We start from the raw sequence: 13,854 nt of genomic DNA on the forward strand, positions 1-13,854 counted from the left end.
TTAACATATTTTGGAATGTCCAAGGACTTATTTGTTCCAAAAAATTGTCCAAAGACTTATTTAACATGTTTTGGAATGTCCAAGGACTTATTTGTTCCAAAAAAAAATCCAATGACTTAATCATTCTAAACAAGAAAGTCCATTGGTTTTTATTGTACTTTTCTCATATAATAACTAAGTATTCTGTTACAACTCAATAATTATATTAATTAAATTTAAAATAAGAATTTTATCTTGTATTTTATTATATTTATCTACAGCTAGTTGCACGAATTCAAACATGAAGCTTAATAAGTTATATTTACGCATAATTTATTTGTAATCTTGAACTTGAAGTAATATACATAAGCAGTACTTCACGTATAAAATAAGGTTTTTAAGAGTTTTTATCAAATATTTTATAATATAATATAGATTATCTAACTATTTTATTTTAACTGATCTTCATTTACTTTTATGTATTTTGAATATGTGTTCTCAATTTCAAAGATTTTATGCATCAAATTGTGAACTTAGATTTGTTGTTTTTGTTGCTTATATCTTGTCAAATATTAAAAAAAAAAAAAAACCTTGTTGTCAATTGATTGCAAATATTGATGTATGTATGATAATGATAGAGTGAACTCCAAATTTGGTCCCTGTGGTTTGTGATAAATAACACTTTTTACCCTTATAGTTTCAAAATTATAACACGATCATCATAGTTCGTAGAAAAGTCCAGATTTGGTCCATTTCTCTGTGATGACCGTTACAAATTTCCATTCAACAAGGGGCAATTTTATCTTTGTATTTTTTTTTTCCTCTTAAACAATTAAAACCCACATGGACAGTAAAAATAAAATCGATATTGATTGAGTAAAAAATAAAAAAAATCGATAAAAATATGAAAATGTCTCTTATTTAACGAAAAATTTAACGGTTATTAAAAAAATGACCAAACCAAGACGTTTTAAGAAATCATAGTGACCATTTTAATAATTTTAAAACTAAAATGACGAAAAACATTAGTTTCCATAAACCACAGGGACCAAATCTGTAGCTTAGTCTAATGACTAAAATGCCCTTTTCTGCCTTCAAAAAGGAAAAAGCGTTTGTAAAAGACAAATTAAAAAGGCCCACAAAATTACATCCACAAACTAATCTCATCCTCAATTTGGTATTTTCCACTTTCATATAACCAATAAAAAAACTAAATCCTTTTTTATATAAATTTAAATATTTTATTAAAGAAATTATATTTTATATTTGAATAAATAATGGTTGAGTGAATATGGACTCGTAAGTTGAATAGCTGGTAATAAGCATGACAATGGCCTCGATTCGTCAAGGAACCCAATTTATCTGTCGTGATCAGGGACGGGGATTCTTTGCTAAATCGGGGATGAGAACGGGGATCTTCGTTTATTTCAAACCGGGGACGGGGACGGGGACGGGTATCGTACTCCCCGCCCCGCTCCGTACCTGTTATACATATTAATTAATAAATTTTATATATATTTATGCATATATATGTGTATATTATTTATTTCAACTAAAACAGTAATTCATAATTCTATTTCCTAACTAAGTTTATAATCTAAAATTGTTGTTTTTTGGATATTAATATGTAATATTTTGGATGTCAAGTCAAAATACAATTACTCGATAAGTTTTGTATATTACTTGATTTGGTTTTATATTACTCTATATATTTTGGTACACGTGACTTTAAGTTTTTTTGGATTAAAATGATTTTTTTTTGTTTTAGGTTATTAATTCTTATATGATGTTGTGGTTTTTTTGTATTAAATTAAATTCATTTTGGTTTTATGTTTATTGAAAATGTTTGAGATTTAGACATGTATGGTCTTTCACATATTTAATTTAAAATAACTTACATAAAAGGGAAAAAAAATCACCGTTTCCGATTGAAGATGGGGATGTGATTATATTCTCCAACGAGGATGGATGTACTCACCCCATTTCCATACCTAGCTGGTAAACAAACTCTAAAAAATATGGATACTGATATTAAATTAAATTAAAGTTTATATAGTTCTAGTTTTTTAAATAATTTATATAATTCAGAATTTTGTGCCATTCTAAATATTTATTTTCAGTGATGAAATATTTTGTGGATAATAATAATAATAATAATAATAATAATAATAAAGTATTATGTTGTATTAAAGCTTAATAATTGTCGTATTAAAAAAAGGCTTATTTATTTAATGTATTGTGCATCATTAAGTAACAACATACATAGCATCTAATATTTAGAGATTATTTATAAAGTGGTTATTGGATAAGTGTTTACGAGTGTTGTTTACATTTCATGTGATCATGACGTAGGCATGGAATCTTACCTATGGATTTTAAATTACCCAATAACTTTTAAATTACAGGAACTAAAAAAGTAATGAATTATAAACCACAAAGATGAAAATTGTAATTTCAAAACCATAAACGACTAAAAACGTAATTTAGTCAATTAATATTGATGAGAGATATATAAAGTAAAAACAATATTTTTATATACACATAAAAATATATTATATATAGGCATATTCTTTTGTTAACCAAGACATTGATGTTAACTTTACAGATTCATCTGAACCGTTTATTTTTTTGATCAACGGTTATGATTAAAATGAATATATTATATATTGATTAAAAAGGAAACATATTAAATGAAATTAAGTCGATGGTAATTTTGAAACAAATTATGTCGTATTTTTTGAAAGATAATTATAGCTTCATTTATCCCTAAAATAAGCGGGTTTCATTTATATTTCTTATTTGGAATCTGCGTTGATGCATTTATGGTTATGATTTAGGTGTCATCCATAAACTTTGATTGTTCCAATTCTTTATTAAAATTCATAGGTGAAACTAGAAAGTTTATAGGTGAACGATAAATTTGATTTAAAATTCATAATGTTTTTCGTGCTGGAACTTTAATTGTTCCAATTTTTTTACTAAAGTTCACAAGTGAAACCAAAAAATAAACGAGATAATTAAGAATGTCTAACAGAGTTTGTAGATGGTACCACAAGGTTCATCAGTGAAACGCTGATTTTTGTTTAAAGTTCATAGGTAAAAAAACAATGATTTTTGTTTAAAGTTCATAGGTGAAACAATGTTTTTTTTTTTCACAGGTGAAACAATGAGTTTGTTTCGTATATGAATTTTGGTTATTCCAGTTTTTTTTAATCAAATTTTATAGGTGAAACAAAAAAATGAATAAAATAATTAAAGAAGTTTAAACAAGTTTATAGCTAAAACCAAAAAATTTATAGGTGAAACAATAAATGAATGAACTTTAAATAATAATTTTTAATTTTTAATATTTAATGAATGTGATAATTAAGTGACGAAACAAAATATTTTAAGAATATGATAATTAAGAAATGCAATAATTAAGTGAATGAGATATTTATGAGATGTGGTATCAATATACAAAAAAAATAAAAATGTCCCGATTGACAAATTTAATACTAATTAAAAAATCAAATCATATCTTATTTATTTAGAGCGAAAAAAATAAGACATGGTTTTATGATTTGATTTGTTTAGATTAAAAAAGTAATTATGTTAAAGACACAATTTTTGTTTCTATCATTGCAATAAATAAATTTATCATCGATATTTTAACACCAAAATAATTGAAAATCATTAAGAAATGAACTCCATTTTTATCATCCTACAATTAGGGTTTCAGGTTTTCATATTGTTCTTCATTCAGAAATTCAAAATCAATTATTTAGATTTTAAATAAAAAAAAATTTCACAAATACTATCATATTTGTAACTTAAAATTGAACAAATCATTTTAACCAAGTTTTCATACCTAAATAGGCAAAAATACCAAAACCATAAAATTAAATCGTATTTAATATAATTATTTTTTTAATATAAACAAATCAAATCATAAAATAATGTCTTATTTTTTTTTTGGATATATATATATATATACACATAGAGAGAGAGAGATTGTTTCAAATGCAATCCATCACATTTGTACAACTAATGCAACTCAATAAATTGAAATATTTACGAAAATAATGAGAGTTTATTTATTATGATTTAAATATTTATGAAAGATAAATAAGGTTCATTAATTATGATCAATACTATATATTAGAAAACAAACAAAACTTCTATGAAATTATATATTCATCAAATTAAATGGATGGTTGAGATTATGTTGTATTGGTTGGACAAATGTAAATGATTGTATAATAACTCACCCCTCTCTCTCTCTCTCTCTATATATATATATATATGTGTATAAAAATATCGTTTTACTTTATATAGGAAAAAGACAAAAGAATGGATAAAAAAAGCCAAATGACCATTGATTTGATGAAATCAGTGAAGACGTTAGTTAGATGGACCATGACGAATACATATATGTGTAAATATCTTTATTTATCTAATTATTTTAAAAAAATCCTAAATTCTAATAAGTCGTACCAGTTTCCAATTTCTAAACCTGATATCGATTTCATTAATTTTATTGAATTCCTCCTTAAAATCAATTACGTATATTATTTTGTATATAACAATACCAAACCCGACTGATACCAACCTAAATCTTGTCCAACTCAAACCCAAAACAATCCAAAAACCTAAAGAGATTTGACTTCCATGTCCAAAATCCGATCCCAATTTTAATTCCCTAAATTCTAATAAATCTTCAACTTCATTTTGAAAAAGAATTAGCAAAATTACATAAATTTTTTTATTATTTTTCGAAATTGAATGTGTTAAAAAAGTAATATTATTTTATTGTTTTAATTAATTAAATGTTAGAAATTTATTAAATACTATATTTAAAATATATATTAAAGAAAAATAATTGAAGTTTATTGAAATAGTAAGAGATTGTTTGTTTATCTCTTAATACTTCCATTAAAAGACAATATCTGAATTGATAAGCGGTAAATTTTGTTTGATAAAAAAAATCTATTTTTTAATGATTATAAAACCCTCTGAATGATTTTGTATCTTGTATCTTCCTTATTTATTAAGCGTCTTAATTTTATTATAAACAATTATCAAATAATTTTATTTTATTTTATAATATATTATAAAAATCTCTTAATCATTATGTACAAACTATTCAAGACTTTCTAAACATATTATAATCGGGCGTTACGTGTTATGGATAAAAAAGATCAATTTGGAGGTTACAATTGGATGTAATTAATTTTCGAAGAAACCGTTACAATTGAATAAAGGGCTTTTCCGAGAAAAAAGCGACGTCGTTTTGTGGATGGCACCTGACTGTTACCTACATAATGGGATCCATACATATATAGGAAGAAGAGGCGCCATACAAATTGCATTTCTGGGAAAACCTCTCAAAGTTCTGATACAAACCCTAACCCAAATCAAACCAGCATTCAATGGCGTCTCTAGTGTTGCCATCGCCATCATCATGCTCCACTTCTTCTTCTTCTTCGCCGTTTTCTCGGTGCTCTTTCGGCCGTGGTTTCATTTGCAACGACGCCCGTATCCCTACCTCTGCTAACAACATCGTAAGTTTTCTTTTGACATTTCTGCTTCAAGTCCTGTTTTCTTGGAGGAAATGATGGAGAAATTAGGAAAAAAAAAAACGAGAAAGGATTTTGTTTTTTGGTTTTCTATAACGTTTGCGTGCTTCTATCTGTTGGTATATCTGTAATTTGTTCTGTTACGGTGTTGCTCGTTTTTTCTGTCAAACGGAACTGACAATTTTTTTGTATCTTAATTTGTCGGTTCGCGCATCTTTCATCTGATTCTCACATTGAATACAACATTTATAATTTCTGGAGGTAATCTGGGGATGTTAAGTCCAGTTTGCTTTTGGTGAGGCAATTTTAAGATCCGATGAACCGTTGGAAAATGAAGAAAATTAAAACTTCGGTTTCAATTTTTAGATACAGGAGTTCTGTGTTTGACCTATTCTGCTAGATTGATCAAGTTTAGAACAAACAGTTACCTTGAATATATATATTGAAGGTGTGAACATAAATACCTTTAAACGACGTAAATTTAAGGTAAATCATGATGCTTCTTTTGAGATGATATAATGAGATTAATGTTGATTTGTTTTTCTCTAAAGTTTTGCATAGTTTTGCCATTAAGCATTTAGATTGTCGCATTTGGGCCCATTCCCTGGTTGGTAATACCTCGGAAGTCATGGATTTAAATGTTCCCTCCTTTCCCTCTTAAATTTATGGGTATATGTATGGGCACATGTAGGAACTATTTTTTCACACAACACATATGCGAAGGCCCACATGCACTTTTTAGGGGATGGCTTTTATGAATTTAATATATGAATTGCCCACTGTTTCATTCCAAATAAAAGCAAAATGTGACCTTGGAGATCAAACATGCAACTTTTCAACTTTAAAGGTCATGTGGATTTTTAAAGTTTTGAGGAAAATGATAACCACAAAAAGGGTTGATAACAAATGAGAAAAAATAAGTTATTAGGTTAACAAATCCATGCAAGAACTACTAGGTTTAGCTTTAAGATTAAAGTTTTTTGGATATGGGAGTGTCAGAGGGAGTAATCAATTTTATTTTTCCTTTTAATATGAAATTTTGTCAATTCACTTTTGAGTCCAACATCTTCTCTCTTAAGAAGTGTGGAGGTGCTAAGTTTCCATAGTTGAACTATGGGGTATATAAAGTTAAGAGATTGATTGAGGTGTGCTGTTTTTTGTTCTAGAGGTGTGAGATTAGCAAATCATTGAATGGGAAGCCATTTGTACCAATTATTAATGACGGGATGCTGTCCAACTTCATGCAAGCTGGGCGCTTGGATCATACTGTTGTGAATGGGAAGCTTAAAATATTCTCTGGCACTGCAAATTCTGCACTCTCTGAGGTATTATATGTTTTTATTCAAAAGATATGGTAATTTCTGTAGCTTCATGGTAAGGTAGCCATGAAGTGTCATGCTGCTTGTTTCCTGTGTTAATAGGAAGACTTGGAAACAATATGATCACTTTGTCATTTGAAATGACCTTTGTCAGCTTACAATCAAATTGAAGGTGGGCAGGTTTTGATTCTTTCAATGTGACAAAGCAGAAGAAATGGCTACAAAGTTAAATCATTGTTTCTAATCTTTAATGTACATCATGTTTTGGAATGTATAGTTCTATACTCCCCATGTCCTCATAATTTGGAAAAAGTTTAAACAAATAGATGAATGTTATGCTTACTCCATTATCACTATAAAGTCCAAAGTGCATTTATTGTGGGACATAGGTAGTGTCTTATTTCTTAGTTCTCAATCACTAATACTACCTTTTGTCAGAGAATCTTCTTCTCTGTAACTAATGCCATTTATAACTATGTTTTTGTATGTCTCTACAATTTTTTTGCAAAGAAACGGGAAGGAACTTTGTGAGGTTAATTAGTGATGAAGATCCAACATTTGATTGTATCTGAATCATAATTCAGTAGTTTTGATTTACATAAAAGCACTCAGCCTCTTGGTGCTTGCTTAACAGTAAAAGCATTTGACGATGAATACTTGTACATTGGATCTATAAATCTCTTTGCTGAATACCAAGTTTACCCTTATTCTAGTTGGTCTTGGTTACTGTTTTTTTTTTGTTTTTTTTCTCCGCACACGGTTGCATTATATCATAATTTAAGGATATTGTTTTGTTAAGTCTATGAAATTTCCTCATATTTCCTGTTCTTTTATTTATTTTATGCTATGTTTTCTAGTTTGTTAACTTCCTTTTGTGTTTTAGGAAATTGCGAGGTATATGGGCCTTGATCTTGGAATGATTGAGATAAAGCGGTTTGCAGATGGTGAAATTTATGTTCAGCTGCAAGAGAGTGTGCGGGGTTGTGATGTGTATCTGGTGCAGCCTACCAGTCCTCCTGCAAATGAGAATCTCATGGAGCTTCTAGTAACAATTGATGCTTGCCGAAGAGCATCAGCCAAGAACATCACAGCCGTGATCCCTTATTTCGGATATGCTAGAGCAGATAGAAAGGTGAACTAAAATTTGGATTAATAGTAGATGAACCGAACTCATAGGAGTCTAATTCTCTTCCATATTGAGGCTGTGAGAGTATGTGAATATAAACATCTAATGGAATTACAAGGATTGATATAGTTTATCTTCTAAGATCACCTTGTGTGCACCTGTCTTCTTTTTTTTGTTTTTTCTGGTTATATTCTAATTAAGACTCTTGCATATCTTCCATCTTATTAGGCACATCCTTATCGTGCATTCTTGTTTAGGATCATTTCTTCTTGATCCCATGAGTAAGCAATATATGATCTTACATTTGCTTAGTTAGTGGATCATACTGTCACAGTTGGTGCCTTTGAAAGCTCGGATCAATTTGCATGCAATATTGATATATAAGATGTAACATCTAGTGATTTTGATGCTGGCTTATTCTTCTAAAATGTTTCTACTTGCTTCAGACTCAAGGGCGTGAATCTATTGCTGCCAAGCTAGTAGCAAACCTCATTACAGAAGCAGGTGCAGATCGTGTACTTGCGTGTGATCTTCATTCTGGGCAGTCTATGGGATATTTTGATATTCCAGTGGACCATGTGTACTGTCAGGTAATTAGTTCAACATATTGATATGTTTGGAAGTCCTTCTATTTATGCTGATAGTGATGTGTTTCATTTGTTGGCCTTTCCCCGCCTTCCACAAGCCTGTTATTCTTGATTATCTTGCCAGCAAGTCAATTTGCTCCAATGATTTGGTAGTGGTCTCGCCTGATGTTGGAGGAGTTGCTAGAGCACGTGCTTTTGCCAAAAAATTATCTGATGCACCTTTGGCAATTGTTGACAAAAGGCGCCATGGGCATAACGTCGCTGAGGTAGCTTCTGAAATGCAACCCTGTACCTTTCTTTTTGTCTTTCTTCCGTGCTTCATTTAATATGGGAATTCATAGTGTAAGCTATGCCTCTAAGCATTGGTGCTATAGGCATACCACAAAATGGGAATTCGAGGAAATTTATTATTCAATGTGACTGTTACATCTTGATTATTTTTTTCTACAAAATTTATCTTTTTAATGGTCAAGGTACACTTGGCCTATTAAGAGCAAACCTCAAACTAACAACCATCTGGTCAAGTGACTCGATTACTATTAGTTGGCTCAAGGGCCACCAACTAAAATCTACTTGATATTTGCTTATTCAGGGACTTGTATATAAACTTGATTTGGAGATGACAAGATCAATTGAGTTCCCATATAGTGTGTTATATTTGGTACTTAAATATTCTTTAGATTGCATCATTTTTGGTGAAGATGTTGAATTGGTATGGTTGTATTTCATGGGTAAACTCATGCATTCGAACGCTAGGTGTATTGGATTCTTGCTAGTTCTTAAAAGTTTAAAGTTAGGATTCTTTGTTTTATTAGCCATTAATCCTCAATTGTTAGTGCTTAGAATTGTTTGTATATCCTTAGGGGTTCGTACTTACTATCATGTAACAATGACCTCCTGTTATAAAATGGTCTTCTTTTGCTTACTTTTGTTTAAAAAAAGATGTAACTTGCTATGGCCTCTGAAGCTCACTTTAACTACTATTAGCACAACAAATGGAGCATTAGCAGGTTACTGGCTGAATCGGAAATTCTGTGAATTTGAATTCAGTTATTAGCATGCAGGTGATAATTCAGGGTTCAGAACCGAATAGCCTATTAATCTTATTGCTTTTATTTGTGCTTTAACTTATCAAGACAGAAAGTGAATCCGTATCTATCGACTGCTTTTTTGTAATCATTTCCATGCAATCTGCATGTACTATCAGGTAATGAATTTGATTGGCGATGTCAGAGGAAAGGTTGCTGTGATGTTGGATGATATGATCGACACTGCTGGTGAGTCATTTAATATTGTGAACCACCTGAAACTTATTGCTTACAAGTTCCCCAAGGTGAAAGCATTCAAAAAACCAAAACTATCCTTGATATATTTGCTAATAAAATTTATGTACAATATGGATTGTCATATATTTCTGCTACCTATCCATCACTTCCAACTGTTTGGATAACAATATTCTTATAAAATTTGTGTACCATTTAGTTAACTGTGTCAAATTAGTCATTCCATTGGTATAATGATCATTATAACACCAGTATACTGTGTTATTTTCAGGAACTATTAGTAAAGGTGCTGCTTTGTTGCATGAAGAGGGAGCCAGGGAAGTGTATGCCTGTTGCACTCATGGTGTTTTTAGGTAAAGTTATATGCCACTAATTTCTATTATTGTTTAAATTATCCTACTCACATGCCAATATGATTGATTATTTATCAAAATTTGATGATTTCATTTAACAAAACAAGTACCGTAAATATTTTTGAGAACTTGGGAGCCAACGATTCATGATAAATATCTTACGGTTATTCATCATGAATAGATCATGAAATAGTTGTAGTTTTAAGGTTTTCACTTCTCAGAATATTTATGGTTCTCATTTGAACCTGCCCCTCGTTAACAATGTGTCGATATCTTAGCATCTTTTTATAACAAGTAAAACAAGTACTCATTGATTCATGTTGTAATCTGGTTTTTCCTTATGAGTTATGGCGTTAAACATTTGTTTTCAGCCCTCCTGCAATCGAGAGGCTGTCAAGCGGGCTTTTCCAAGAAGTGATCGTTACAAACACAATTCCTTTAAAGGAACAGCATTACTTCCCGCAGCTGACTGTTCTTTCGGTAGCAAATCTTTTGGGCGAGACGATTTGGCGTGTTCATGATGATAGCTCTGTAAGTAGCATCTTCACATGAGCTTCGAGAAACGGGGTTCTAATTACTACTCATTTGGTCTTTTCCTATTTCAAATAGCAGTTAGCAACATTTTGTGGAGTTGATATTTGTATCGAAGTCGATAGTTTTGACAAATATTAACTGGTTATTGTTTTCAAGTGTAAAAAGGATTGGTATGCTGGTTATGCAAGCGTTGTTTGTTCTCATTTCACTATGTTTGTAATGGCAATGCTTTGAAGCGGGTGGACCGTAGGGATGACAAGGGGGGACGGGTGAACCGGGTTCCCTAACGGGTTAGGGGCAACAGGTAGGGTATAGATAGCGGCAATAAAACGGATTATTATCTATTTCGTATAACTCTTATCCATATCCTACCCTACCCATTAAAATAGCGGGTAACAAAACAGGTAATGGATAAATGATAAAACAAAATTTCAATTTTAAACTATTAATAAAATTGTTAGACTTCAAACATATAAGTAAACTTAGGTTTAAAAATAGAGTAATTATTTTTTATATTTAATTTGTTCTAGTAAACATTTTAATTACTCTAAATATAATCTTAGTATGATATTTTAAGAACAACATAAAATGGTAAAAGAACACTTTTTGTTGTATTTAACTCTTCAATCGATACTAGTTTTTTATTTAATTATCATGAATTTTTTTACTCTGTAATATAAAAAGTAAATTAAATTATACATTATATGATATTTATGATGACATTATAAACATAAATATTAATATTTAACTTAATATAATTATATGTGTGTATGTGAGTGTGTATATACATATATGAGATTGACTCAAATGACCATGTTTCACAATCAAATTAACCTCCTAATAATTTCTTTCTGGTCTTTACCGAAAAGTCATTATGTCCGCAGCACCCAGATCAACAATGATTATGAACCCACTAAAAGACAAAAAATAATGTTTTTGTGTCAGGTCCATAACCACCGGTTCGCAACTATTATGGATCCAGCCCAAAACTCATTTTTCTATGAAGGTAGACACTTGCGGATTTGACATTACGGATTCAAGGAAAATGGGTTTTGGTCTGGATCCGTAATAATTATGGACCTATGGTTACAGACCTGGGCTAAAAACTCTAAAATTTTGTCGTTTAGTAGGTCTGTAATAATTGCAGATCTAGTGAATTTTTGGTAAATTCTAGAGAGAAATGGTTGTGAGGTCAATTTGGTTGCAGAATATAGTCAATTGGGTCAATTTCCTGTATATATGGAAAGGTTCATTTAGAAAATGGTAAGTATTTGAAAAGTAAAAATGTGATCCTAACCATTCATTAGGTCAACATTTGCGGCTTTGATTGTGAAACACCCAATTAATCATCGCATGGGTATGTGAAAGATAGAAAGATAGCTTTGTAACTTTAACAAATAGGCGACAAACGGGTTCATATGTGAACTTGTGTGATTCATATATGAACTATATGCTTATATGTGAACCCGTATGAATCACACAGTTTCATATGTAAATCAATTAATTTATGAGAAATTACCCAAAATAATCACTTTTCAAAGCTTTTTTACAAAATGACTACCAAAATCACCTCCGGAAGGCGATAGGGCGATTTTGACTATTTTAGGGTGATTTTGATTATAAGGTACATATGGGTCCCATATGTATACCATTTCGGGAACAAAAATCAAATATTATATCTGAAAATGGGTAAAAATCACCCTCAAAAAGTGAAAATCTCCCGATGGGGGTGATTTTGATCTCTATTTCGTCCTCAAGTGAAAACAACTTATAACGCAACGATTTGACACATCAATGACGATTTGACGAGACATCGGGGACGATTTTCATTGATTTTTTATGACCAAATGTAATTATATATATATATATATATATATATCATGTAATGATCCAAACATTTTTACTTTCACAACCCTTGTTCAAAATGATTCTAACGACTAAATCATTGAACATATTCCGAACAACTCCTGAGAGGAGTGACAAGGTTATCAAACTTTGCAATTGATGTTATTTATACTATATATGAGCAAAAATAATGTGAAATGACAAAAACCTCTTAAATATATATCTAAAGGGGTCGTTTATCAAAAACACTTAATCGTTAAACACTTATTGATAAAAATCAATACTCTTACTTACCTTACTGGATAAGATCATAGTGCATCAAAATTGTATATATAACAATTTACTCACTTACCGACTCTCGGTCCTTGCAATCGTTCTTACCGGGTAAAATTCTCGATTCTTGTTCTTGTTTTTACAGAGTAAAATTTTCCGTCCTTATAAAGTAATCTGATAAGGTTACCAACTTATTAAGTGTTTATCGAATAAACATTTGGTAAACGACCAGATATAAATACCAAAAAGTTAACGATGTTGAAATTAGAAACCAAAATTATTTTTAGTTTGAATTTAATTGGCCCAATCGAAAATTTTGATCTCATTTTAATTTTAACGGGCCGTGGGCCGGTTAGGGTTTTGGGCACTGCCGTCACCATTGGTTTTAGGGTTTAGCTCAAGATATCCTCCTCGGTATTTATATCCCTATATTTTCTCATCTACTAACCATCTTCATCCATAGTTCCTAATGCAAGCCCTCTCGAATCGCTCCATGAATTCTATCTATCTGTTTGTATGCAGTTTCAGGTATCTGTTTTGGTTTTAGAACTGCAATGAGGAAGACGTAATGCTCCGGATACAAGTTTTGATCTTGTCTGTGATGGTAGCTATTTACCTCTAAGAAGTTCTGAGCATTTTCTCATTTTGAAACTTCTTTTCCATGAAAATGTGTTCTTGTACATGTAATTGTTTGAAGTAATTATTGGCGTGTGAAGATAGAATTCATTGGTCTGTCAATCCACTGACGAATTTCGATTGATGTTAAACAATGAATCCCGACAGGTTCTGATCGCTAAAAACTTCCTGTTCTTTTTTTTTTCATAGAGTTTTATTCATTTCTATTCGAGTTCAATTGATTCTTAYATTTGATTTTCTGATCAATTCTTCAACATTTTTTGTAGTTTGTGTTTTTGAAAAAGTTGTTTTATATTAGGCATAGGATGAATCTCAATTAACAAATGGGTAATTTGCGTCTGAATTTCATTGATGTTATATC

The 13,854-nt window shown here is 30.5% G+C and overlaps 1 protein-coding gene and 1 non-coding gene across 2 annotated transcripts; both read left to right on the forward strand.

Annotated features, from left to right (window-relative positions):
• The first annotated feature begins 5,308 nt into the window (after window positions 1-5,308).
• On the forward strand, window positions 5,309-10,947 carry LOC112527684 (ribose-phosphate pyrophosphokinase 1-like). The gene is made up of 8 exons (XM_025138450.1): window positions 5,309-5,522; window positions 6,704-6,862; window positions 7,740-7,988; window positions 8,429-8,572; window positions 8,668-8,835; window positions 9,777-9,846; window positions 10,124-10,205; window positions 10,577-10,947. Exons 1-8 carry the CDS (start codon window positions 5,391-5,393, stop codon window positions 10,755-10,757), a joined length of 1,185 nt encoding a protein of 394 aa, XP_024994218.1. The 5' UTR covers window positions 5,309-5,390; the 3' UTR covers window positions 10,758-10,947.
• A 2,616-nt stretch (window positions 10,948-13,563) lies between these two features.
• On the forward strand, window positions 13,564-13,651 carry LOC112528864. The gene has a single exon (XR_003070882.1). It is a non-coding gene; the product is annotated as a small nucleolar RNA snoR14 (small nucleolar RNA).
• The last annotated feature ends 203 nt before the right edge of the window (window positions 13,652-13,854 follow it).

The sequence above is a fragment of the Cynara cardunculus genome (genome assembly GCF_001531365.2).
Source record: "Cynara cardunculus var. scolymus isolate 2C chromosome LG 15, CcrdV1, whole genome shotgun sequence".
NCBI lineage: Eukaryota > Viridiplantae > Streptophyta > Magnoliopsida > Asterales > Asteraceae > Cynara > Cynara cardunculus.